This window comes from Lycium barbarum, chromosome 2, assembly GCF_019175385.1.
Source record: "Lycium barbarum isolate Lr01 chromosome 2, ASM1917538v2, whole genome shotgun sequence".
Lineage (NCBI taxonomy): Eukaryota > Viridiplantae > Streptophyta > Magnoliopsida > Solanales > Solanaceae > Lycium > Lycium barbarum.
Genome location: NC_083338.1, coordinates 8,312,273 through 8,339,368, shown reverse-complemented (window position 1 = coordinate 8,339,368; position 27,096 = coordinate 8,312,273). Strand labels below are relative to the sequence as shown.

The window sequence follows — 27,096 nt, the reverse complement described above, 5'->3', positions numbered from 1 at the left end:
TTATACATAACAGAAAGAATCAACACTAATAAGGAAACAGAAGGAACAAAAGAAAGAATAATTAAGACAAGATTTATTTAAAGTCTAATTTATTCTACATGGATTTGAATTAGGAGTTTGGTTCAATCTCAACTCTATTAAAATTCTTATTAATGTTTCTGTTTAAGTTCTTTTAATTATTATTTTTTCTTATTATGTTTTGGATTTAACTTAATCCGAACTAGGTTAATTTTTTTGAAAGACAGAAAAAAGACGAGAAAAATATATTAACGCCAAAATTATTTTTCCGCTGCCAGGGTTCGAACCTGGATTTTCTTTCAATATTTGATTGATTTAGCCATTGCTACATCGGACCCTATTGTTATACCGACTCAATATCTTCAGTTCAGTCCACCACTTACATTAGTATATGATAACTACACTTCCAAACTAGTTAGGGTCGGTCGTATGATATCTCACTAATCATGTTACTCTATTTAAACTTACCTCGTGTCAATATTATACATATACAAATAATGTGTGTTAGGGTTTAGATGTCTGAATCTGAATACATGTCTGAATATTAAGATTGGATACTAAATAATTAATACTGTTGTTTTTTCAATACCTGGATGTAATAAACTTGTCTTTATTTAAATAAATATAGAATATTATAAAATACTAAATTAATTTAATATTATGTATAGCATATTTTTAAAAAGTATATGGTGATTGTTGGTGGTAATGGCTAGCGACGGTGGTTGTGGATACCAATTTGAGATAGTGTTGGCTAATTTGGGGAGGGGGTTGGGGGTGTTGTGGCTAGGAGCTAGTAGTGATGGTAGTTGGTAGTAGAGGTTAATGGTGGTAGTTGGTGGTGGTGGTTGATACTTGAGGTGGATGATAGTGATAAGTACTAATGGTGGTGGTGGATAGTGACGATGGTTGACGATATATAATGTAGTGGCTGATGATGTTGATTGTGGTGATTGATATTTGATAGTAATGGTGGTTAAGTGATTGAGGATGGTGGTTGAGTGGTAGGTGGTGGTACGCACCTGATAGTGGTGGGCGGCAATGGCGGTAGTAGATAATGGTGGGCAATAGTGGTAGAGCTGCATAAACGAAATTGGTGAAACAATTTAATGGCATTAAGACTTTATTAGAGATCTTAATCATTCAAATATATTCTGACCTATTGAGTGGTTGAAACATAAAAAAATAAACGCACTTAATGATTAAGATTCAGACCTAAAAAACAGATACTTAATGATCGAGATCTGAATGATTAAAATTAAGACTTTCATTAAGTGCAAACAAAATGAAACATATAAGTCATTCTTAGAAAGCAGAAGGCCTACAATAAAAGTGCTAGTGTCTAATTAAGGGTGTCAATTGTTCGGTTCGGTTCTACCAGTTATTTCAAGAAATCTAAGTCATAAAAAAAATTCGATTATTCAATTGTGTATGACCAGAATTATACATTTCAAAATTATCTTAATCATCTCGATTTCTCTTAGATATCGATACGATTCAATTAACTAGGTATCAATACAGTTCAATTAAAAAATTTTACTACCTCATATCTCAAATATTACACAGTCGACTGTTATTAGAATGTTATCATTTGTTACGTAAGAAATAACAAATTTTAATATAATACAAAAAAATATAAAATTAAGGTCGTATTTGAATCACAATGTATGTGGTGTGTCTTATATCCTCCTCCAATACTCCTAATAACTATCACTATTTATCCGGAAGTAGTTGCTCTATGTCTTCTTTATATTGCTTTTTCCGGACTTTCAAAAAAGTAAAATAAAACTTAAATATAAAATTGTCCATCATAATTACGAAGAGTGCTATATATTTTTTTATTCGAGCTCTGGGAATGAATTAGCCTTTGGCATGGAAGATTTTATTCTCAAAAATGAAATATCCAACTTGAATTTGAATTAGGGAAAGTTAAACCACTAGTCATATACACAAAAACATTATACACTAGTTATGCAGTATAAAATAAGTATATTATATGTGTATATATACATTAAAATACATAAAATATATATTAGTTAGCTAATATTTTGATGGACGGTTATATAATGTAAAAATCTATTTGAATTAATCGAATTTGTCTACTACTCCTTCCGTCCTAATTTATGTGATATTTTTCGAACTTGGAGAGTCAAACATGAATTGTTTTACGCAATTTTTTCATATGCTTTTTAGAGTTTTAAAATGCTCATTATTTTATTATACTTCTTACGTAGTTTTTAAATATATAAATTTGAAACAGATATCAAACACGAGATGAGAAACCAAAAGAAAAATTGATATAACCGCAATTTTTTTCATATGCCTTTTAGATGTTTTAAAATGTTAATTATTGTGTCTTAATGTACTTCTTACGTAGTTTTCAAATACATAATTCGAAGCAGAAATCGAACACTAGATGAGAAACCAAAAGAAAATTTGAGATAATCGCAATTTTTTCATATGCCTTTTAGATGTTTCAAAATGTTAATTAATGTGTCTTATTGTACTTCTTACAGAGTTTTCAAATATATAAATTTGAAGCAGATAACGAACACAAGATGAGAAACCAAGAGAAAAATAACATAAATAGAGGCCCTCCAAAATAATAGCCAGCAAACGTATATTTTTGTATATAAATATATATTATACATAATATATATTATACATAAAACATATATTTCTGATACTCAGTAATGTATATTTTTCTTATATATTTAGCTAGCAAAATATAATTATTTTTTACCGACCAGCCAAAGTCATAGATAGCCCCCTAAACTTTGTCACATTTTCCTCTGAGGTACCTAAACCGACGGTTGTACCTATTGGGTACCTAAACCCCTCTAAATTTGAACCCATTGGGTACCTTTTTCACAATAATCCGTAAAATTAAGAGAGTGTATTACACTCTCCATGACGTGGCAACTTTGTCCAATAAAAACGTGACACGTGACACTTTAGTTGAATAAATCAAAAATATATTTTAAAACTTTTTTTTAATTAACCCAAGCACCCCCCCCCCCCCCCCAAATGCACTTCTTCTTTCCCACCGAACCCCATTCCCCCCTCCACCGGCTGCCACCCTCCATTTCACCTTCTTCCCAACTAGTAACCATTTTCCCCATCCCATTTCCCACCATTATGAGGAGCAAGAACGGACTTTCACCTGAAAAAATTAATTTATGTCAGTCTTGCCGGAAAAAATGGAGCTTCGCCAGAATTTTTTTGAGACCTAAATCTGATACATATTCCTAATGAACAAAATACAAAGAAACTAAAAAAACAAAAACAAAAAAAAGATAGAAGAAGTCGAATCGAGAGAGATAACGGGAATGGAGGGGTGGGAAAATAGTTGGATGGAAGAATTGAGGAGGAAGACCGGTCCAGTTGTCCTCCTCCTTTTTTTAAGTTAATTTTTATGAACAGAATATAAAGAAACTAAAAAAAAAAAAAAAGACAGAAGTGGAGAAGACGCAGAGGGAAGGAGGGGAGGTGACTGAAGAGTGGCCAATGTTTTTTTTTTTTTCTTCTAAAATTTAATTAAAGTCAAAAGGTGAGTTTTTAATCAAAAAAGAAAAAGAAAATTAACATTTAAGAGTGGGTCACGCGCCCAAGGAAAGTGTGCTTCACTTTTTTTGCCACATAGCAAAAAGTACCTAATGGGTACAAATTCAAAAGAGTTTAGGTACCCAATAGGTACAACCCATTTAGGTGCCCCATAGAAAAATATAGTAAAGTTTAAGAGACTATCTATGACTTTTGCCTTAAATTAATTACAAACCAACTTTAAGAAAAGTTCCATTTTCTGAAGAGAAATTAGCTAAAAATGGAGTCTTTAACTATGAAAAAATTGATCTTTGCAACTCAATTTTCAGTTCCAATGAGGAATTCAATAAACCCAATTGGTATAAGAAGGATTTGCAGCTCTTCTTGGAAAATTCACTTCAAAAAATTAGACTTTAAAGGTACCCTTTTGGAAATAGTAAATTGGCTGTTTTATATTATACTTATACAAATAAAAAGTATTACAAGTTTTATATATTTTCTAAACGTATTAATCTTTGAAATGGATGAGGCCTCATTTTTTTCATTAAGATTAAGACGTCTGAATCTCAATACACGTCTGAATATTAAGATGTGTATTAAGATTTAGAGGTCTGAATCTGAATACACGTCTAAATATTAAGATTTGAATACTAAATAATTAATACTATCGTTATTCAATAGATGTAATAAAAAAATTATTTAAATAAATATAAAATTTAATAAAATAATATTTAATTTAATATTAAATATCAATAAAATATTTTTTAAAAATTTATCTGGTGGTTGGTAGTGGCAATGACTAGCGATTAAGGCTATGGATGCCGATTGGAGATAGTGTTGGCTAATGGTGGGGTGCGGCTAGGAGCAAGTAGTGATAGTGGTCGGAAGTAGAGGTTGGTGGTAGTTGGTGGTGACAGTCTATATTTGTGGTGAATGATAGTGATAACTAATGGTGGTGGTGGATAGTAACGTCGTTGGTGATATATTACGTGGTGACTCATGATAGTGATCGGTGGTTGTTGTGATAATGATGATTGGTGATAATGATGTAAATGGTGGCTAGTGATAGTGACAATTGATTGTTGTGATTGACAACAATAGTGGTCGTTGTTGAGGATGGTGGTTGTGGTTGGTTGGTGGTAGTAAGTAGTTGATAATGTTGAGCGGCAATGGCGGTAGATGATAATGGTGAACTATAGCGGTGGATGTGCATAGATGGAATTGGTGAATTACCATTTTGTGGAAATCTTTAGATAGACATCTTAATAGTATTAAGACTTAAACATAAATAAATTTAAATGATTCAATGATTAAAAGCTGAATGACCTTTGTTAAGTGCAAACAAATAAAACCTAACTCATTCTTGAAAGCACAGACCTGTAATAAAAATGTTAATCTCTAATTAAAGGTGTCATTTGTTCGGTTCAGTTATTCAAGAAATCTATATCATACGAATTTTTCGATTATTCAATTGTGTACGACTAGAATTATACTTTTCAGAATCCTCTCAATCATTTCGATTCTCTTAGATATTGCAACAGTTTAATTAATCTTTTTACCTTATATCTCAAATATCACGCAATCGACTTGAATCACAATGTACGTGATGTGTTTGATATCCTCCGTCCAATACTCCAAATACCTATCACTATTTATCCAAAATGTAGTTGCGTTAACACGTCTATTTTTATTGCTTTTCTCCTGACTTTCCAAAAATAAAAATAAAATATAAATATCCATCATATTCACGACGAGTATTATATATTTTTTGGTTCGATCTCTGAGAATGAACTATGAAGTAGCTTTTAATAAGAAGTATTTGTTTTCATCAATAGTGGAATATTCAATGCCAATCAAAATTAATCGAACCTCGAAGCAGGTAACAAACACGAAATGAGAAACCAAAATAGGGAAGAAATTGCATGTTTTGCCCTTCAAATGACCAGTCTGCTTAGCGGGTCATATGTTCTTTAAAGGCAAAAGTTATACAAGACATAATTTATGAAATATTATGATGCAAAAATATAAATTTATGTCTCGCAAAAAAAAAAATAGGAAAGAAACACAAATGCCCACTGTAGACAAATAATTGCCTGAAAATGACCCCTTACTTTCATGTCCCCAGAATTATTTACTCGGATAAGCAGCCATCACAGAAATTGAGATGGTATCATGAAAGATTGTTTCAGTCCTTCAATGAGACATTCTCTAATAAGAGTTTTGGGCAAGGGATATTCAGGTAAATATTTTCGGAAGATTAGGTAAGAACGAAATTAGTTTATGAGGGGCATGACTGGGCATAAGTGCCAATGACCCCAAAATAGGGCCAAACCTTAGTTTATTGGGCTTTTTCCATTGCTATTTCAAACACCATTTACATTGGACCTCAAAAGATATTTTAAGTTGTCCCATTTCCATACGTTTCTTTCACTTTAAATTAATTAAAAACCAACTTCAAGAAAAGTTCCACTTTTTGAAGAGAGATTAACCAAAAATGGAGTCTTTAACTATGAAAAATTTGATCTTTGCAACTCAATTTTCAATTCCAATGAGGAATTCAACAAACCCATTTCATATAAGAAGGATTTGCAGCTCTTCTTGGAAAATTCACTTCAAAAAATCAGACTTTCAAGGTACCCTTTTGAAAACAGTAAATTAGAAAGTTTTAAAGAACTTTTTTTTTTTTTGGTAACTTTCACGATTTATATAGTTTTGTAAATCTACTTGGTGATTTGTTCTTTGCAACTGCTTGTTACTTGCTGGTCCACTTTACTTGTCGTCCTTACTAAGCATAGACAGTTCAATAGTTGTCATTTTAGAAAACTAAAATATAATTAATGATTAGTTTTCACCTTTACCCTTTTTCAATAAATGTGAAGAGAGATTAATGTGGTGAAAAGACTGTAGTATTAAATAATAAATAAGAATAATTTAGTAAAATTATCTTTTTAGTTAATATTTTCTTAAGAGGCATAAAAGAAAAATATAATAAGTAAAATGGACCGGAGGGAATACTTTTAGTATGAGGTGTTATGAGCTAACTTGTAAAGAGTTGATTGATTTTAGGGAAAAGGACACTGTGTGTCCAATGGCCCAAAGTAATGCCACATTTGGTCAATGTTTGGGCCTAATACCCTTAGGAGTCCGGTCGGCCCAAAATAATGCCAAGGCTGGCCGGCCCAACCGCCTAGGCGCTAAAAAAAAAACTTTTTGTGGTGACTAAGTCGCCACTAAAGGGCTGCTACAGCATATATATATATGTTGGAATTATATATATACTTTATATACAAAAATTATACAGTTTATATACATATGCGGGAATTAATCATACATTTATTATACATAAATTATACGTTAATTATACATTTATTATACACATATTATACAATAATGATATGATATTTATTTTTAACATATACAATAGTGATACATATTATATACCACAATGATACGGTTTCTATAATACATTTTTTATATGTATGGTACACTTTCTATACAAGACTGATACTGTTTATATACACATGCTGGAATTATATATAAACTTTCTACACAAAAATGATACATATTATATACAAAAATGATATAATTTTATAATCTATATAGGGCAGTTGCATTGTGCTGATACACATTATATACACAACTAATACATATTATATACAAAAATGATACATAACTTAGTGATTCAAATTTAATACAGTTTCTATACATTACAGATAGGTACTGATACATATTTTATACACAAATGACACATATTATATATAAAAATCGCCTCAAACATTTTTGTGTTTGGGTTTATATTTGAGAATTGTCTTATTTAAGTTTTAGCTAATGGATGAGATTAGTTTAGTGGATATAATTTGAGTTTAGAAAAACTTTGGCCACCAGGTGGAATTAGTTTCACCCCACCGGCCCATTATGTCCTTTCCCCTTGATTTTACTGCCAACTTTTTGCCTCTTTGCTATGGAAAAAAAAAAAAGTACAGAGGAGTTTTGAGTTATTTTCACTTGGGTGTAGTGTGTGATTCAGTAGGCATTTGGACATAGATTTATTCATTTCCTATTTTGTTTTGGATTTTACTTAATCCGAACTGAATTAATTTTTTTGAAAGACAACACATAAAAAAAAAAAAAAATCAACACCAAAAGTATTTTTCGGCTGCCAGAGTTTGAACCTGGATTTCCTTCAATATTTTGATTGATTTAGCCATTGCTACAGCGGATTTAGTTGCTATAACGACTCAATGTTTAAATAATTAATATCTTCAATTCAATCCACCACTCACATTTGTACATGGTAACTACACAAGTTATGGTCGGTTGTATGATATCTCGCTAATCACGATACTCTATTTAAACTTATCTCGTGCCAATATTACACATATACAAATAAAAAGTATTACAAGTTTTATATATTTTTTAAACGTATTAATCATTAAAATTAAGACGAATGAATCAGAATACAAGTCTGAATATTAAGATGTGCATTATTATTGGAGTCCAAGATCCTAGATAACATTTTTTAACATATTTTGCTTTTCCTTTTTTGTTATTCCTAAACCTGGTTGAAATGTTTGTTTAAATCAAACGTTTAACTTAAAGGGAAAAAGATCAGGAATACTTCAAATTAATATAAGATCGTTCCATGAGAATTTTTAAATCTTCTTTTCTCAAAAAATAATAATCAAAGGTTTCAATTTGTAAATTCAATGTTTTTCGTGTCTTTTCGAAGTGTAGACAATTTCACTCGTAAATTATATCACAGAAAGAATGAACACTAATAAGGAAACAGAAGGAACAAAAGAAAGAAGATTAATTAAGACAAGATTTGTATAATGTCTAAATTATTCTACACTGATTTGATTTAGGAGTTTGGTCCAATCTCAACTCTATTAAAATTCGGTTTCCCAGTTTATTAATGTTTCTATTTTAAGTTCTTTAAATTTATTCTTTTCCTATTTTGTTTTGGATTTAACTTAATCAGAACCGGATTAGTTTTTTTGAAATACACAACCACAAAAAAAAAAAAAGAAAAAAAAAAGAAGGGTTAACACCAAAAGTGTTTTTCCGCTGCCAGGGTTCGAACCTGGATTTCCTTCAATATTTCGATTGATTTAGTCAGTGCTACAGCGGATTCAATTGTTATAATGACTCAATGTTTAATAATAATATGTTCAATTCAATCCACCACTCACATTATATATGATAATTACGGGTGTGTTCGGTATGGAGGAAAACATTTTCTGAAAAATGTTTTTCAATTTTCTCATGTTCGTTTTGTAAAACATTTTGGAAAACGTTTTCCTCAAAATTGGGGAAAATGTTTTCCCAAATAAAAGTAGGGAAAAACAATTTCAACAGTTCATTCCACCAATCACCCTACCACCACCAAACCCCAACCACTCCCAACCCCCACCCACCCCACCCCCTCCCCCGCTGCCAAAAATAATTTTTTTTTGAAAAAAAAGTTTTGACATTATTTTTTATTTTTTGCACCCCCCACGCAAAACCCGTACCCTACCCCCCTCCCCCCACCCCCCCAAAAATAATTTTTTTTTTTGAAAAAAAAAATTGACTTTTTTTTTCACTCCACCCCACCCTGCACCCTACCCCTCCCCCACGCCCGCACCCTTACCCCTACCCCCTGGCAATTGTTTTTTTGAAAAAAACAGTTTTGACTTTTTTTTGCACCCTACCCCCTAGCAATTTTTTTTTTTTTTATTTCCACTTCCCCCTCCCTAATCAAAGTAGGGGAAAACAAGTTCACGATTAACATTTCATCAACTAACCTATCACCACCCAACGCACCCCCCAAGCAATCACCAAACCGCCAATTAATTTTAAAAGCACTTTTGATCAACAATTAGTGTTAGGTCAAACTTTTAAAAAGTGCTTCTAAGCCTATTTTCTCAAAAGTACTTTTTTAAAAAGCACTTTTGGCCAAAAGCTATTTTTTTAGGTTGAAAGCACTTTTGGCCAAAAACTATTTTTTTTAGCTTATGAAAAACTGCTTCTGCTACTCCCCAGAAACACTTATTTTCTCTCAAAAGCTTGGCCAAATACCTCACTTTTTTTAAAATAAGCATTTGTTGAAAAAAAAAGTACTTTTGAGAAAAAATAAGCTTGGCCAAACAGGCTATTAGTCAACTATTATTTTGATGGACTGTTATATAATGGAAAAATTCCTTTGAATTAATTGAATTTTTTTTACTACTTCCGTCCCAATTTAGGTGGCACTTTTCGAACTTGGAGAGTCAAACAACAATTTTTTCATATGCCTTTTAAATGTTTTAGAATGTGAATTATTGTGTCTTATTTTACTTCTTACGTAATTTTCAAATATATAAATTCGAAGCAGATATCAAACACGAGATGAGAAACAAAAAAAAAAGGTTGACATAGCCGCAATTTTTTCATATGTCGTTTAGATGTTTTAAAATGTTCATTATTGTATCTTATTTATATCTTACATAGTTTTCAAATATATAAATTCAAAGCAGATACTTATCACGAGATGAGCAACCAAAAGAAAAATTGACATAAATAGCTGCCCACCAAAATAATAGTTAACAAATATTTATTTTTTGTATATAAAAATATATTATACATACAACATACATTTCTGATACTCAATAATATATATATATATATATATATATATATATATATATATATATATATATATATATATATATATATATTTAGCTAGTAAAATATACTTGTTTTTTACTGATCAGCCAAATGCGTACCTTTCCCAAACTTTTTTTTTTTGCGCGGATTGCCCTTCATTTGGGGTGGTATTTAATTTTTGCCCTTCAAATTGGTGGTCTTTAAGCTTTGCCTCTCGCCTAACACCCTGAGGTTGTGGGTTCGAACTCCAGCTCAGTAAAAAAAAAAATCGCAAGGCAGAATTTTCGCGAGGCAGAAGTTGCAAAGGTAGAATTTTGCAAATCTGCCATACAAATTCTGCCTATTTGGGCCTTAAGGCAGAATTTCTGCCCATGCAAATTCTACCTTGCACAGGCAAAAATTCTGCCTGAAAAGCAGAATTTAAAGACCATCATTTTGAGGGATAAAAATTAAAGACCACCTCCAGCGAAGGGCAGTCCTGCAAATTGCCATTTCCCAAACCAAAATAGGCCAAAAGCCCAAAACCTTGTTTATTGGGCCTCAAAGATATTTAAGTTGTCCCATTTCCATACGTTTCTTTTCACTTTAAATTAATTAAAAACCAACTTCAAGAAAAGTTCCATTTTTTCTAAAGAGAAATTAGCTAAAAATGGAGACTTTAACTATGAAAAATTTGATCTTTGCAACTCAATTTTCAGTTCCAATGAGGAATTCAAGAAACCCAATTCATATACGAAGGATTTGCAGCACTTCTTGGAAAATTCGCTTCAAAAAATCAGACTTTCAAGGTACCCTTTTTGGAAACAGAAAATTGGAATTTTTTTTACTTTTTTTTTTATTTATATTATAATTTTTGTAACTTCTAATGGTGATTTTTTTTTTTTGTAACTTTGTTTTGGTGATAATGTTACTGTGTGTGCTAATGTTTATGTGTGTATATTTGATGTTTCAACAAGTATAAACTTTACTTTTTGTCATAATTATTAGAGGAAGCTTTTTTTTTCCCTTTTTTTTCCCTTTTTAGTATGAGGTTATGAGCTAACTTGGAAAGAGATGATGTTTTTTAGCTTGGAGAAATTTTTGATTTGGGATTATGATGTTGAGGAAAGAGTGTGTAAATACCTATAGTGCTCGGACTCTTAAAAAATGTTGCAGCACCAGCGGCGGATCTAGGATTTTCACTCAGGGGTTCGAAGAAAATAACGAAAGCTAAATATAAAAAACTAGGTTGTCCCTGGGATCGAACCTAGGATGCTAGAGATAATTTTGAACACCCTCGACCGCTTGAGCTAACCTTTTGCATTTGTTCAGGGTGTTCAAAAGTCAATATATGTACATAAACACGAAAAATTTACCCTATATATATACTGTAATTTTTTGCCGAGGGTGAACACCCTCACTTCCATGTAAATCCGACCCTGGCAGCACCCATGTCGGATATTACTCCAAAATACACTACTTTTGGAGGATCCGACACGCACCCAACAACATTTTCGGAGAGTCCGAGCAACAAGTAAATACAAAGTTTGAAATGTTGATGTAGATATTAAGAGGATCTTGGACTGAGATGCAATGGATTAGAGTGTTGAGTTTAAGAAGATTCTTTGAGCATTGGAGGATCCATAGCTTAACTGTTAAGTGTTATCAAATTTGCATTAAGGGAGACTTAAGAGGTCTTGTGGCCATGAAGCATCTCAGCAGTTTATGAACATAAATGTGTAACTATAAAGTATAAACGGTTGTATGCCAAATATGGTAAGGAAAAAAGAAAAGAAAACATAATTGTGCTCCTCTTTATTTGCTCACAAAGCTCTAGATTCGTGGGCAATTTTTACTTATTTTTTCCTCAAACGGGACTAGAATTTCGGATGAAATGTTGTTAAACATGAACAAAGTTGTAGTATGTGAATCGTAAATACTAGCTTAGGAGACTTACGGGTTTCTCCATAGCGGAAACGGATTTGTAGTCGGAATCCCTCACAAAGCGGATGAATTCCCTTTGTCCACAACCCAGATATCCTCAAAAGATGTAAAACATTTTCTTTGTAAAGCTAACCCAACCGTTATGTTAATGTGGTCCATCTTTTTTGCATCCATAATAGTGTATTTATACATTATAGGTAGAGTTTAGGAGGAAGACAAGCTAATGGTTAACGAGCTAATTAGCACCCCTTATGGGTGGACCCGATCCTATAGCTATTTCCAACAGAAATAAAGTTAATAGAGTTGGGTTGAACTTGGTTGGTCAAAATTCCTTGCTTTTATTACCTCATAAGGTTCTTTGGAGGGATCATTTTCATCTTTAATACCTCGTAATCCAATGAAAACCAGGAGTCACTTTACCTTTGATTCCACAGTTGCATTTGCTTGAAACTGTAGATTAGGATTCATGGTTGAACTTTGATGCCATTTTTTTTAAAGTATGTTTATAACTGTCAGTTTTAACTTTTAAGTGGAACCTTCCCAAGGAAATAATTTACTTTCCTTTTCATATCCCATAAAGAGGGTGAAGTTCATCCATTTCGCATTACATTGAGGCTACTGATATCCATTGATTAGTGAATAGGGAAGAATAAGCGACCGTCATTTCGGAGATGTTGCTGTTCTTTTTCCTGAAAAACATTGAAATTGAATAAAGGTCTGGCATAAGGAATCACGGATAGCAGGATCGTCATAATTTTGCTTTAGTTATATCTGAACTGCATGAATTAGAGGAAGAGAGAAAAATATTTGTAGAGTTCTGACTCTGGATTTTGATAAAATTATAACATTTTTCTTTCCAGCACCGTATATTTCCCTCAGTTTTACCAGCTTCTTGATGATATCAGTAATCCATCAACTAGCAAATTAATGAGTACAAGGGAGATCTTGTTTAAACGTTTCCCATAAAGGTGGAGGTGTTAAAGAGGAGGAATGTTGGGTTGAAGACTTGATGTGTTAAACCTCTATGAATGCGCAATCACTGTTAACTTCTAAATCTATGAAGTTGTTGTCCAGCTTGTAGTGTCTTCTGCTCTGGTTATTCTTTGGCTTCGGTTGAATAGAGAATCAGAGTTCAACAAACTAAGTAGCCCGGACTCGGGTGCGGGTGTCCGACATGGATGCGGATCCGAGGGTCGGATCTGGCAAAATCTGAAGTTTTAAGATTCAGAAATACGGATCCAGGTATGGATACCGGCTAAGTTACTCGGACTCTCCTAAAATGCCATCGGGTGCGTGTCCGATCCTTCAAAAGTAGTGTATTTTTGGAGGATCCGACACGGGTGCGGCAACACTTTCGAAGAGTCCGAGTAACTTAGGATACCGGTGTTGGGATTCGGCTAAAAGAATTCAAAATTATAAAATAGAGCTATAAAGATATTCTAAATTCTGACAGATATTCTGTGGAAAACTTGCTATGTTGTAGAATTCGCTCTTTCATTCTTCAAGATGGGCATTAAAAACATAAATTATTTGTCAAAAAATCAACAGGCTAATAATTAATTTAGAAACTATCCCTCCTTTCTATGAGAAAGAAAAAAAATTATAAATAGCAAATATTGACCAAAAGAGAAGCTAAAAAGGATTGAAGATATGTCATTTCCCATGTATTAAATCTGTTTTATCCTTTATTTTGAGAAATCAAAATCTCAATTTTCCCCTCAAATTTGTCCGTGGAATCTGGTAAAAAAATGAAGAGTCCACGCAACTTGGCGAACAAACCACTGTCTAAACTCATATATGCTTACTAGGCGCAGACAGGGTGTTTCATTCGCTCATTTATGCTAGTGTTTTCTTTTCAGCTGCTCTCTTTAATCGTGCAAATTATTTTTCAGATTTTCGGGACTATGTAAAACCTTCCCGCCTATTACCAACCACTGACGTAAAATTCAGTGGAGATTGGTCGCTGGAAAACATGCTCAATCATTCAAAAGTGGATAAATCCAATTCGATTTACCAAGTCAAGCTGCAAACAAGTAGTGCATATGGGTCAGATTTTACCGACATAAACTCTGAAGTCCTGCTTTGTTTGATAGATGAAAATGGCAACTCAATCTTACAGAGGATATCGGCTGGTTCTGATCGTCTCCACTTCCAAAGAGGTTCCGTAGATGAGTTCATAGTTGAGGGACCTAAACTTGGAAAAATTGCGGCTGTTTGGATCAGCCCAGAATCAGGTCAGTATTTCCAGCTAAGTGATGTACATGTAAGCAATGTTTGTCAAAGTCGTGCTTAAGCCCTGAAGCGAGGCGCAAAACATGTTGAGCACTTTGCCTCGCTTAACGGGCGCTTCAGTGTCGTCATCAAAGCTCTAAGGCGTACTTTTCCTTGCCAATGAGCGTGATCCCAAAGAGGTGACACTAAACAATTGATATTTCACTTAATCATACTCTTTTTTTTTAGTTTCTTTGTCCATATATTTGTTATTCATGCTTATAATTATGAGTCTTGGACTACACATACATATTTGTACTTCTTTCTCCAGTTGCGCCTTTCTTCATTAAAGGCTGTGCTTTATTTGCGCTTTGCGCTTAAAGTCCCAACAGACCTAGAGCTTTATTGCGCTTTTCGCCTTTGATAACATTGCTGTTTAGAGAGTCAAAAGTATATTTCCTTTGCCATGATTTTTCAAATACTTTCTAAATATGTTGAATTGTTGACTATTGTGACTTATAGTACTTTTTTTCTAAATATGTAAATTCACTACGCCGAATTCACACAGTACATTTAGTTTGACCCTTGTACTTTGAATCAAGCCACATAAGCGAAACAGAGGGAGTAGTTGTTTTGATCTATGTTGCTCGGGCTCACCAAAACTGCTGCCACACCCTTGCCGTATCCTCCAAAATGTATTGGTTTTGGAGAATCAGACACGTGCCCGTCAACATTTCTAAAGAGCCTGAGCAACATTTGATCACTAGTTTGCATATGTAAAGCATCAAAAAGGAAATTAATAAACACGGACCCCAATGTTTCTAACTTTTGTTGTTAATTATAAGCAGGTCAGTGGAGACTTGGAGGTATAAGCATAACTGTTATTTCCCTACTAAGTTCTGCGTCAGTAGAAAACGAGAAGAATTTATCCGACTGCACAGCCATCCAATATGACTTTGATATCGAGGATGTCTTGCTCGGTGAGAAAAGCGATAGTTCCATGATGGAGTTTAGACCATGTTCAGTTACCGAGTCTTCCCAGGACAACATCGTATCACTAAGCGAAAAAACTTCGCCATCATCTTCCCTTAACACTCAGAACATATCGAACGAAGACACCATGAAGGAATACGCAGACTTGAAACTATCTTTATTGTTTTACGATGCAATCCTTACCATTGCTGGTTCGTCAATTGCATTCTTAGCTGGGGAAAAGTCTGCAATCGCCTTCTTAACAGGTGGTATCGGAGGATTTTTATATTTATTACTCGTGCAGAGATCTGTTGATGTTATACCATCTTCAGAATTAACTTCAAGTAACAGGACAGAGACACTTGATCGAACCGATAAAGGATTTAAGGGTTCGGTTTTAAACATAGTATTGGCTCTTGCAGTTACTACTGTTGCAGCAAAATATGCTCTCGGGGATGTTGCTAGAGTGCTGACACCGCAAGATCTCATGCTTGGAACGATCGGGTTTCTATTGTCCAAGGTATCCGTGATTTTGGCAGCTTTCCTACCGATAACAGGTTTAAGAGAAAACAAATGATACTATACTCATAATAGTCCTTGTATATTCATTTATAACTAGTATAGAGTTACAGATACATAGATGTATAGAATGGATAAACGTATATTGAACCGTGTGTCACTGGCCCTCCCGGATTTCTCGGTTATAAAAGAAATTGATAAACATTTACCTTAGTTATGATTGGTATCCGTGTACACAAACTCTATTCTAATCATAATACAGCTGTATATGCATCCTAGAACAACAAAGATATGTACTTTGTCAATATTTGGAAAATACTAATGAGCTTTGTTAGTGACCTCATTTTTGTTATTTGTCACTTCTTAAAATGATTTTCATGTTTGGATTTTTATCTCACTCTGAAATAGTACATGGTCCATTTTTGTATATTTCTTTTGTAGAATTCATAGACCATAATAAATCAAAAAGTACTTGTTCCTTGGATTCATTGGAGGAACCGCCCCGATAAAACAACGCAGCTTTTTGACTAATTTGGATTGGCGTCCCGCTAAGTCAATGCCTTTAGGCCACCAATGTTATTGAATTGCCCTTGTCAAACAACTATAGCTTCCTTCTTATTATCCGAGACGATCTAATCAACCTTATTCAAATCAACAAGAATGCAAGTTTGTTGAAACAAATTAATATCGTTGACTCCCACCTTGTTACCTACATCCTATGTATACCGACTCAATAAACACACGACACTTGTCTTTATAACACAAATTGTATATCATTTCACCACAGTTAATTAATTACTTAATACATATTTCAATCTCAAATTTTCACTAACCATAATAAATTAAGAATAATTTTGTGTATACGAAGTAAAAGTTCACCAATCACGATATTTTTTGTAAACATTTATACCAGCTTCTTCATTCCAATGACCCAAATAAAATCCATCATCCTGCACTTTCCAGATGCACAATGAAGCTCTAGTTGAGGAGAATTCGGGGGAAGACTATTGAGAACGTGCACCTCGTAACTTATTGAATTGAAAAATGCAACTATTACCTCCCCGAATTATAAATAACAAAAAGATGATCTTCACTAAGAAGTGAATCATCTTGAGAAATTAATAATTAAGGATGTATACTTCTGAATTATGAAATTATGTTGCTTCCTTCCAATTAATATTATTTTGATGGTATTTAAAACAAGGAAATTTTCATAATCTTAGTACCACAAGAAAACTGATAATTAGGAGGACTTTCAAGTAAGGTAATTGCAAGTTTGACTGTGACATCGTTATAAAATAGTTCCTTTTTAATGAACAATAGACATGTTACTAAATGTGTTCTCCGTAAGATAAGATGATAATAAAATCAACTTGCTAGATTAACATCCTTTTTGGTCAAACTTCTAAAATCAGTTTATTTTGAAAAGTGCTTTTCAAAAATTTATTTTTAGTGACAAGCACTTTGTATTTGGCTAATCAATTTAGGGCAATTTGTGTAGGAATTAAAGGAAGAAGATGATGAAATAATTTCTTGTATCTTTCACTGAATATTCAATGTTGTACAGTATTCCTATATATAGAAAGGAAAGGAATATTTACCTATACACTTGGCACTAAACTATTTGTCCACCTTCTAACAAACTTAATTGCTGTACAAGAAATAGAATATACACGTATTGCTGATGTAGTATATCTTGGATGGAATTGTTTTCTGTCACATGGGCCATTCCACATGTTTTCATTATGGCCCAAACACTTGTATTCAGAAAAGAAAGAAGCCCAATTACTGAAGCCCAATTATTTCACTTATTTGCTTTGTTGACTTTGCTTCTTTGTAACATCCGTCAAATCTTCTTTATCCAACACTTGAACTTTTGTCTTATCCAAATGCTCACCGGAACTGTGATGATCTGAAATAAGTTTTCCATCAACAATTTGCAGGATTACCCTTCGCTGGGGGTGGCCTTTAATTTTTATCCCTCAAAATGGTGGTCTTTAAATTTTGCCCTTCAAGCAGAATTTACATAGCACAGGCAGAATTTCTGCCCATGCAAATTCTGCCTTGAGATTTGTAAAATGCAAAGTCTGCCTTGCGAAATTCTGCCTAGCGAATTTTTTTATTTCTTTTTACTTGAGCTGGGATTCGAACCCGCAACCTCGAAGGGTTAGGCAAGGGGTAAAAATTAAAGATTACCAATTTGAAGGGCAAAAATTAAAGACCACCCCAAATGACCGACAATCCGCGCAAAAAAAAAAAATCAATTTAGAGCCTGTTTGAATGGGCTTATAACTTATGAGAATAAGCCAAAAGCCTTAAGTTAGGATTAACTTGTGACTTTTGGCTTATTTTTGTTATTTTGGCTTGAAAGAAGTGCTTAAAAGCATTTTTTTTTTATCGTTACCCAAAACCTATAAAAGTACTTAAAGCACCTAAAATAAGTCAATCCAAACAGGCAATTAAAAAACACTTTTGAGTAGCAATTAGTGTTTGGTCAAACATCTAGAAAGTGTTTTTAAGTGTATTTTCTCAAAAGTATTTTTCAAAAAAATACTTTGGAGAAAAACTCCTTTTTTTAGCTTCTGAAAAACAGTTTCTGCTATTTCTCAAAAACACTTATTTTCTCTTAAAAACACTTATTTTCTCTCAAAAGCTTAGCTAAACAGCTCACTTTCTTTAAATATAAGCACTTTTCGCCTACCAAAAGTTTGGCCAAACGGGCAATAAGTAAAACACCATTAATTAAACCAAACTGAACTATTTTAGATATATTATTCTTTATAACGATTAGAATCTTGAACCCATAAACTTCAAATTCTCTGCCGCCAAGAGGTAACAAGTTTTATTAATAAACCTATAAACTAAGAAATCTGTAAAGCAGAAGGGGATTATTCAAACCTTCGACAAAAACATTATATGGGTGAAAGAGTGCATACCTTTATTTTTCGCCTCATGCAGATTTTAAAAGTCACAGCATAATCAAGAGTCGAATCAGGGTAAAAGTGCGTCTGCCGGGAGTCGAACCCGGGTCTATTGCTTGGAAGGCAATTATCCTAACCGTTGGACTACAAACGCTTGGTTGTGCTTCAAATTTTCATTATTAATACTCATACTAATAAGTGAAATGTGCTTCTGAAGTGTGAGAAACAATGAAACTATGTCACGAGTAGAAGTCATAATAGCTCTAGATGGATAATTTGGTAAGACCCCATGCTTTAGTCTAATCCTCTAGTTACACTTGGTTGTGGGCGGTTGCAGGACAGCCGCCTATAGGTGGAAGGGTAGGATGAGTGGTACTGCTCAGATTGTGGCCAATCCTAATCGTGCGAGGGTCAAGCTTTGGGTGAATGAAATTCATCAATACCTCAAAAAAGGCGTTGAGATCATATAGCATGTCACATGAAAGTGTCACTCTCTCTGTAGTGTTGTCACACAGATGCCCGCCTAGAAGAACAAGTAGTATTGTAATACACGATAAGCACATTGTCTGACTACCAGCAAGGCTTATCGAAGTGATTTTCTGATCAACTGTTCATCTAGAGTGCAAAAAATGTAGTAGAATCACGTTGCGCACAATGCTGGTGAGCTTCCCTGCTCGCGAGGAAAGAAGAGCAACAAGGTTCAGTTACGTCTAATATTTTCTAAAATTACGACAACACTTCTTAAGCAGAGAGTGAAGGTATGCATGAGCGCTTAGCTACTTTTTTGGTTTCTCACCCGGTGTCTAATATCGGTACTGAGCTCAATTAAATTCGAATTCGCCCCGAGAAGTTCCACACTAGGGGTAAAGCGCTCCCTAATAAATGTGATTCCATAACCAGACCCGAAAACCTCTGATTAAGAATGAAAGAATATATTTATCACTCTACCACAACCGAGCCTAGCTAGTATAAAAACTAAGTAGTAAATCAATAAATTAGTAGTAAACATTATTAATCACGAGCTTATACACCCTAATATGGCCAACATGGAATTTGTTTTCAAACTAAGAATCATAATGTAATCATCATTTATTGGCCCATTATAGGCATCATTTTCCTCTCTCCTTGAGTTATACGTTATCTGACTTAGACATGTAATGCAATTTAACTTGGTATAGTATGTTCTCATCAAACTTGACATGAAAGGTCACATATTCTTATAACTAATTTTACTTGATGATATAAAAATTCTATACGCTATCGCATAATTTAAATTCATTGAAATTAAGTTGATTGATCATTTCATGAAGAGTATCCACACATTCGAGGAAAACACCAATGGAAAAAGTTCTCAATAAGTAGATAAAGACAAAACAATCTATTTATATATATTGATGTCGATCTCTTTCAAATTGATTCTATTTAATATACTCCAAAATCGCATTATTCCAACGTATATACTCTTCTTATTCATACAAAAAGTTCATTCTATTGTTTTTTCATTAATTTTGCCAGAAAGAACCAAAATCTAAAAGCTTCATTTTAGAGGTATCAAATGTAGACAAGATCCTCAATTCTACTTTTGCATGATGGACGATTCTTCCAACAAATTGTTTTAAAATTTTGTGGGTAAAAAGAAAAAATAGCATCTTTGGGAATAAGCATTGTGACTGTAATACCAACAATACTATGTATATCTAACTGAGAACTTATCTTTAAAAAAAAAATAAAAAAAATAGAACAATCAGAAATACTATAACTTTGCAGGCGTTTGAAGTGCATGGATGCATCATCGTAATTTTTACAAGGATTCCACTCTCCTTAATCAAAGTCTCGGGTTCAAAGTCCTTAGAATGAGAAAAATAATTCCGATGAGAAGCGTTTTCCCTTTAATGGTCTTACGCGGCACGCATTCGAATTCGTCGAGGTCCAAAAATGAGTGCCGAACACCGGATAAAAAAACAAAAGAAAAGTCATCATAATATTTTACTTAACTTACCGTAAGTTGCTTTTATTGGGATATAATTTTTACAAACGAAAAAGAAAGTCATCATAATGTTTTATTTAACTTACCATTACTTTTATTGGGATATAATTTTTACCCACTGACAGCGTAATGAACTTTTTTTTTACTATCAATGCAATTTAACTTGTTATAAAAAGATTATTTATCTTGATTTTTAGGTTAGTAATTCCAGTTATTATTGATAGTTATCTATAATTATAATAGAAATGACCTGAACTTTTATACTATATATAGAAGTTAAATCATTTTTTATTGAGTATAACATTTGATTTTATCAACTAGAAGTTCATCTCTAATTACTACAAACAAAAATATTCAGAGTTCCTGCTCATTAGATGAAACAGAAAAAGGAAAATATAAATTTGTCCAATATCTTTTGGGGAAAAAGGCGTTAATTTCTATGTACTAGCGGTAGACGCTAAAAATAATTGCACAATCAGGTTACTTAAAAGATAATTATAACCAATCATTCATAACAAGTGAGATTAGTAACTTAACAAATAAGACAGTTCACTGCCTATAACACTTTAGTGTACAAAAGATTTAGATTGTTAGTGTATATAAATTACAGAAAAATAAACACTATAATAAGCCTTACAAGAAAGGAAGTAGAATTTTTAAAACCAAAGCTTGGTGGTCCAGCTATTTTGTAAATCTCACTGCCAGAGGAAACCATATATAGGAGATTATTTGTGAAGCAAATTATACCCTAACATGCAATTTGTCGGGTAATGAGTGGCATGTCCCTATATAAGATACTTCACATAATAGACTTCCCACACTTTAAACAAATCAAAGGATTAATTATAGTCTGTTTGGCCAAGCTTATTTTTCTCCGAAAGTATTTTTTTTTTTCAATAAGTGCTTTTTTTTAAAAAAAAAAAAAGAAGAAGATGTGTTTGGCTAAGCTTTTCGGAGAAAATAAGTGCTTCTGGAGAGTAGCAGAAGCTGTTCTTCAGAAGCTAAAAGTAATAGATTTTGTCCAAAAGCACTTTTAAGAAAAATACACTTAGAATCACTTTTTAAAAGCTTGGCCAAACACTAATTGATGTTCAAAAGTGCTTTTAAAATTAATTGGTCAAACACAAATTATTTTTTGCCAAAAGTAAAAAAACACTTTTCAAAATAAGCTTATTTTAATAGCTTGGCCAAACAGGCTATTAGACTAAGAGAAAAAGAACAATAATCATGGCCTAAAAGAGGCTAATCTATATGGGAATTTTGAGAAATATATATGGAGTTCTGCAAGAGCATTATCTCATTTTAGTCCAAACACTTGAACTAAAAAAAAAAAAAAATTGCAGCCCAGTACACGAAACATATCGCATCAAGCAGGGTTGGGGAAGTGATGTGGGCCGCCTAGCCTGATGCAAGCTGATTCGACGGCTCGAAACCGTGACTTATAGGTCAGACAGAGGAAATTTTACTGTTGCTTTAAGTTTCCCCTTATAGCTAGTCCAAAGCATACCGAAACATAATATTAAAGAGTATAACCAATATATATTATCAATGCAAATGAATTTTCACGTTATTATCAGGTCACTCAAAAGATAACTACATTTAACCATTCGTAAAAAGGGGGATTAGTAACCTCAAAAATAAAGCAAAGTTACTTGCAACAAGAAATTATATTGTTTACATTGACTAATACTCCCTCCGAATCAAAAAAAGAGTTCACTTAGCCTTTTTTTCTTGGATAAAAAAAAGAGTCCACTTAGCAAATCAAGAAAGAATTAACCTTGTTTTTTCATATTTGCCCCTATTAAGTGTTATATGATCAAATCCCAATGCCTATTTAATTAGGGGTAGTTTAGTCAAATTACCTATTTTTATCTAGGAGTTAGTATTTTCTTAAGGGGTGTGCAAATGGCTAAGTGGACTCTTTTTTTTTATCCGGAGGGAGTAATATATATAAGTTAAATGGAATCAGCATTGAGAAAATGACAAAGGTCTAGCCACCTTTGTGTAAGATAAGCCAAAAATAAGCTGATAAATGGTATCTCGTCATTGTAATTGTCAAGTTGTAGAAACTTTAGTTGTTCTCAAGAACTCTACTTATTATTAAATTCTTAATGAACTAAGAGATTTTTATTAGTTCCTTGTGTATAAGTACTATCTCCATCCATTTTTTAGGCAGGGACTCTGATTTTCAACATCTTTTGTTTATATAAATAAAACAGAAGATGTGTCCAGCAACACTTTCTTGTTCAGGCAATTCTTGCCTTAGTGCAAGAAATGGAAAATTTTCATCTCAAAAATGCAGAGGAAAAGTTATAAGAGCTGAAGTTCTAACACTTTCTCCTAAGAAAAAGGGACAGCACAAGATTCATGAATTATTGTCATCACAAGGAATTGCTCACACTCATCTACGTGTTCGCGAAGTTGTTTGGAAACAAACACATGTTACAAATGATATTTGTAGAAATCCAAGCTTTGATCCTATGTTTCTTGATGAAGCTTATGAATCATGCAGGAAAATTTGTGCAGAATATGCTAAAACTTTCTACTTAGGTTCATTTCTTGATCCCTTCTTTTCAAGATTGACATGTTGCAAGTAGTATAATTTCAATTTTTGCTATAATTGCTAATATGCTAATATTAAAGTTTCTGTTTTCAAAGTTCTCATTTTGATGTTTATAAAATAATATTTTTCTAAGCCTTTCCATCAAGACTCGTGAGTACTCTTTCCCCTTTCCTCTTTAGCTTTTTTCCAGCTCCCTTCATTGTTTATTTCCTAGTTTAATATGACTAATGTTCAATATGATCATTCTGCAGGGACTAAACTGATGACTGCAGAGAGACAAAGAGCAATATGGGCTATCTATGGTAAGCTATATATAGTGACTGAATATTCTCGAACTTTTAAAAATTATCATGCAGTAATATTATAAAATGAAAGAAAGGTCACTCAAGATGGTTTGGTCATGACCTGTGTCGATCTGCAGACGTGTAGGTCCAGAGGTGTGAAACTATGGTAAGTGAAGGTGTTAAAAGGGTAAAAGGCAGACATAAAATCACATGGAAGGAAGTTGTTTTGAAAGACAGACAAATCCTTGGAATAAATGCAGACTTAGCTAGAGATAGGACACAATGGAATATTAAGATCCATATAGGTGATATCTGCTAGTTGTGAATACATTTTAGATTTATCATGGAACTTCTTATTTTTCACTTCCATTTTATTTGTTATAATGATGATATGAGTTGAGCTTAAATGAAGAAGTGACGATTCATATAGCCGATGTCAACTTGTTTGTTACTAAGGCATAGTTGTTGTTGGCGACTTGAAGCGTAGATTGCATGGATTTTGTATTTGATCTGTACTTTGCAAGTAGAACTGAAAATTGTTCTTCTTCTTTTTTTTTCTTTTTTTTTTTTCTAGTATGGTGCAGAAGGACAGATGAACTTGTTGATGGCCCTAATGCTGATTACATGAACAACTCAGTTCTTGATAGATGGGAAGAGAGATTAGAAGATATTTTCAACTATAAACCTTATGACATGCTTGATACTGCATTGGCTGATACAATTTGCAAGTTCCCTTTGGACATCAAGGTACCAAAATTTTCGATATACCCTTCGTCCTATCCAAAAAAAAAAAAAAAAACTAAACATTTTTTAGTATGTTGAAACGAATTTTCGTGTTTTATGATGTATAGCCGTTCAAGGACATGATAGACGGAATGAGAATGGACACGAAGAAAAGCCGGTATGCAAATTTCCAAGAGCTGTACATGTACTGCTACTGTGTGGCTGGAACAGTTGGCCTAATGAGTGTACCAATAATGGGAATTGCACCAGAATCTTCTGTTTCAGCTCAAACTGTATATAATGCAGCACTTCATTTGGGCATAGGGAATCAACTTACTAACATTCTCAGAGATGTTGGAGAAGAGTATGTTAACTTTTAGCCCAACATTCAATATATCGGCCAAGTTTTTTTTTCGGAACCAATTTTTCCTGTTATGTTATATTAGATGTTCTCTATAACAGAATTTCACTATAGCAGCCAAAATATATCTGGACAAATGATGTTGTTATAGAAAGATTTGACTGTACTATAATTCCAACTTCCCTTATTAGATTATCTAACCATTTGGCTACTGATTGTTCTGTTTTTAGTGCGTTGAGAGGAAGAGTTTATTTGCCACAAGATGAACTAGCACTGTTTGGAATACGCGATGAGGATGTGTTGGCGAGGAAAGTGACAGATCAATGGAGAGAATTCATGAAAGAGCAGATCAGAAGGGCAAGATTTTACTTCAATCTTGCTGAGGAGGGAGCTTCTCATCTTAACAAAGCTAGCCGTTGGCCAGTAAGTTCACTTTCAAAAAGTTCTCATGTCAATTCAATTTCATGTACAAACACAGACGGTTCGTTTTGAAAATAAAAGAAAGGGTTCACTAACCTTTTCGTCCTTGAGCGACCAGCCTACTAGGGACACCTTGTAGGCTATGTGCCTCGAAATCTTCAAAACGGCTGACAGGTGTGTGTTGGATCCTCCAAAAGTAGTGCATTTTTGGAGGATCCGACACAAGCACAGCAGCATTTTGGGAGAGTCCGAGCAACATAGCTTGTAGATGTTAGTGTATGAGACTGCTATCCACAAACTGACGCATGGTCTCGCCCTTTACTTGGAAATAGAGAGGGAAAAACATAGTCAGACCTGCGTGCAACGGCGATTTTCAATTATAGAATGTGTACTCTTACTAACTTTTAACATAGTCGGTTGTCCTCGTTCTCATCTTTGAATGCCCTATTGATTATGATCAGTTTTGCAAAAAATGTCAAGCCGACCAGGTCTGGTACCAGTTGTGACAATAGCAAAAGGACACAATTAACCTATTTTTTCTGGTTCATATATCATCCCATATACTCTTACTATATGCACATAACCTTCCTAGACTTGTGGACTAAGTGAAATTATCAGACTTTGCATCCAAATTTTTGTTCAGATTCTGTATATGTATTAAGAAATCAACTAATTTCTAGAAATATGACTATGCACTCAATTATTATTGTACATTAACTTGACATCGCTGCAGGAACTCGTAAACATCAAATCTTGAATTCGCCTCTATTTACACGACATTAATAAGTTTCTTGTATGTGTTGTGATTGTAGGTTTGGTCATCCTTAATATTGTACAGGAAGATTTTGGATGCAATAGAGGAGAATGATTATGATAACTTGACAAAGAGAGCTTATGTTGGAAGGGCTAAGAAGTTGGTCACTTTACCTCTTTCATATGCTAGAGCTCTATCTTTACCAAGTTTGGCCATTCAATAGACAACATACAAGAAAGTTGTCAAGTGTAAAATAGAATTACTGTACTAATATGCAGAAGGAAATGCTATTCTCTATATAACACGGGAAATTGGTTGATCAAATCTAGGCTGAGCTTCTAATGAAAAGCCAATTATATGGTTCAAAACTGCAAGAACGTTACTTTCTTCATTTCAGTTTTGAGATGATTTTAGACTATCGGTGAGACCCTTGGGACGGGGTTTTCCTCGATCGACTAGTGAACTAGATGAAGAAAGAGACTAAACAAAGCGGAGTACTTATTTAGAAGTGGACTCGGAATTTTTGATTGAAAAAATCCATACTGATTAGTTATATATCAAGGTGTATTTTCTTATGTCATTAGGAAAACAAAATTTGGAGATTCAAATCCAAGAATCATTTAGCATTTTAAGTCAATAGTTAAAACCAAGCTAATCTCGAAAAAATGAAGAGAAGTACAAGGACAAAACTCCTAGTTTGTCCTGATTTCTAAGTGTGATAAAATCAAGTTATACACACGTGCAACAAAAGAGTTCATTGTTATTGTGTTTTGGAAGCTTATTAGGAATAAGATTCACATAGACAAAACATGTGAACTTCAAAACATACCTTGTGCAATTATACACTTTCCTCACTAGGTATATCACATGCCAAACTTTTTTAGTCAAGGCTAGGTCATAGAAGGTAGATTACATTCGACAATCTTAACGTGAAACCGGATCTTAGCCGAGATACAATACTGTCAGCTAACCGATAATTGAATCACTTGTGACTTGATAGTTCAATTTTGCATTCGGACAACAATTGAACCATTAATAACTTTCACTAACTAAAATATATTTAGAGATACATATTTGAACCAAGATGCAGGCTTAATCCAACATTACCTTGAAATTTAAAGTTCTTCAGATTTTACACAAAGTTCTTATTTCTCAAGGGGATAGTGCAATGACGAGCCCGGGGCCTAAAGGGTATAAAAATACACGGCTTTTACCAAAAGGGAACGTTAAAAATTTATTATACCAAAACGGGTATATCGTGGGCTGATCCACG

At 33.4% G+C, this 27,096-nt stretch overlaps 2 protein-coding genes and 1 non-coding gene across 3 annotated transcripts; 2 read left to right on the top strand and 1 right to left on the bottom strand.

Annotated features, from left to right (window-relative positions):
* The first annotated feature begins 6,035 nt into the window (after positions 1 to 6,035).
* On the top strand, positions 6,036 to 16,164 carry LOC132626054 (uncharacterized). The gene is made up of 4 exons (XM_060340778.1): positions 6,036 to 6,191; positions 10,884 to 10,973; positions 14,001 to 14,342; positions 15,168 to 16,164. The coding sequence occupies exons 1-4, from the start codon at positions 6,053 to 6,055 to the stop codon at positions 15,866 to 15,868; spliced, it is 1,272 nt and encodes a 423-aa protein (XP_060196761.1). The 5' UTR covers positions 6,036 to 6,052; the 3' UTR covers positions 15,869 to 16,164.
* Positions 16,165 to 18,813: 2,649 nt separating this feature from the next.
* TRNAG-UCC (transfer RNA glycine (anticodon UCC)) lies at positions 18,814 to 18,885 on the bottom strand. Its single transcript has one exon. It is a non-coding gene; the product is annotated as a tRNA-Gly (tRNA).
* Positions 18,886 to 22,771: 3,886 nt separating this feature from the next.
* LOC132629291 (phytoene synthase 2, chloroplastic-like) lies at positions 22,772 to 26,197 on the top strand. The gene is made up of 6 exons (XM_060344990.1): positions 22,772 to 23,268; positions 23,533 to 23,583; positions 24,140 to 24,312; positions 24,417 to 24,652; positions 24,880 to 25,072; positions 25,882 to 26,197. Exons 1-6 carry the CDS (start codon positions 22,941 to 22,943, stop codon positions 26,044 to 26,046), a joined length of 1,146 nt encoding a protein of 381 aa, XP_060200973.1. The 5' UTR covers positions 22,772 to 22,940; the 3' UTR covers positions 26,047 to 26,197.
* Positions 26,198 to 27,096: the final 899 nt, after the last annotated feature.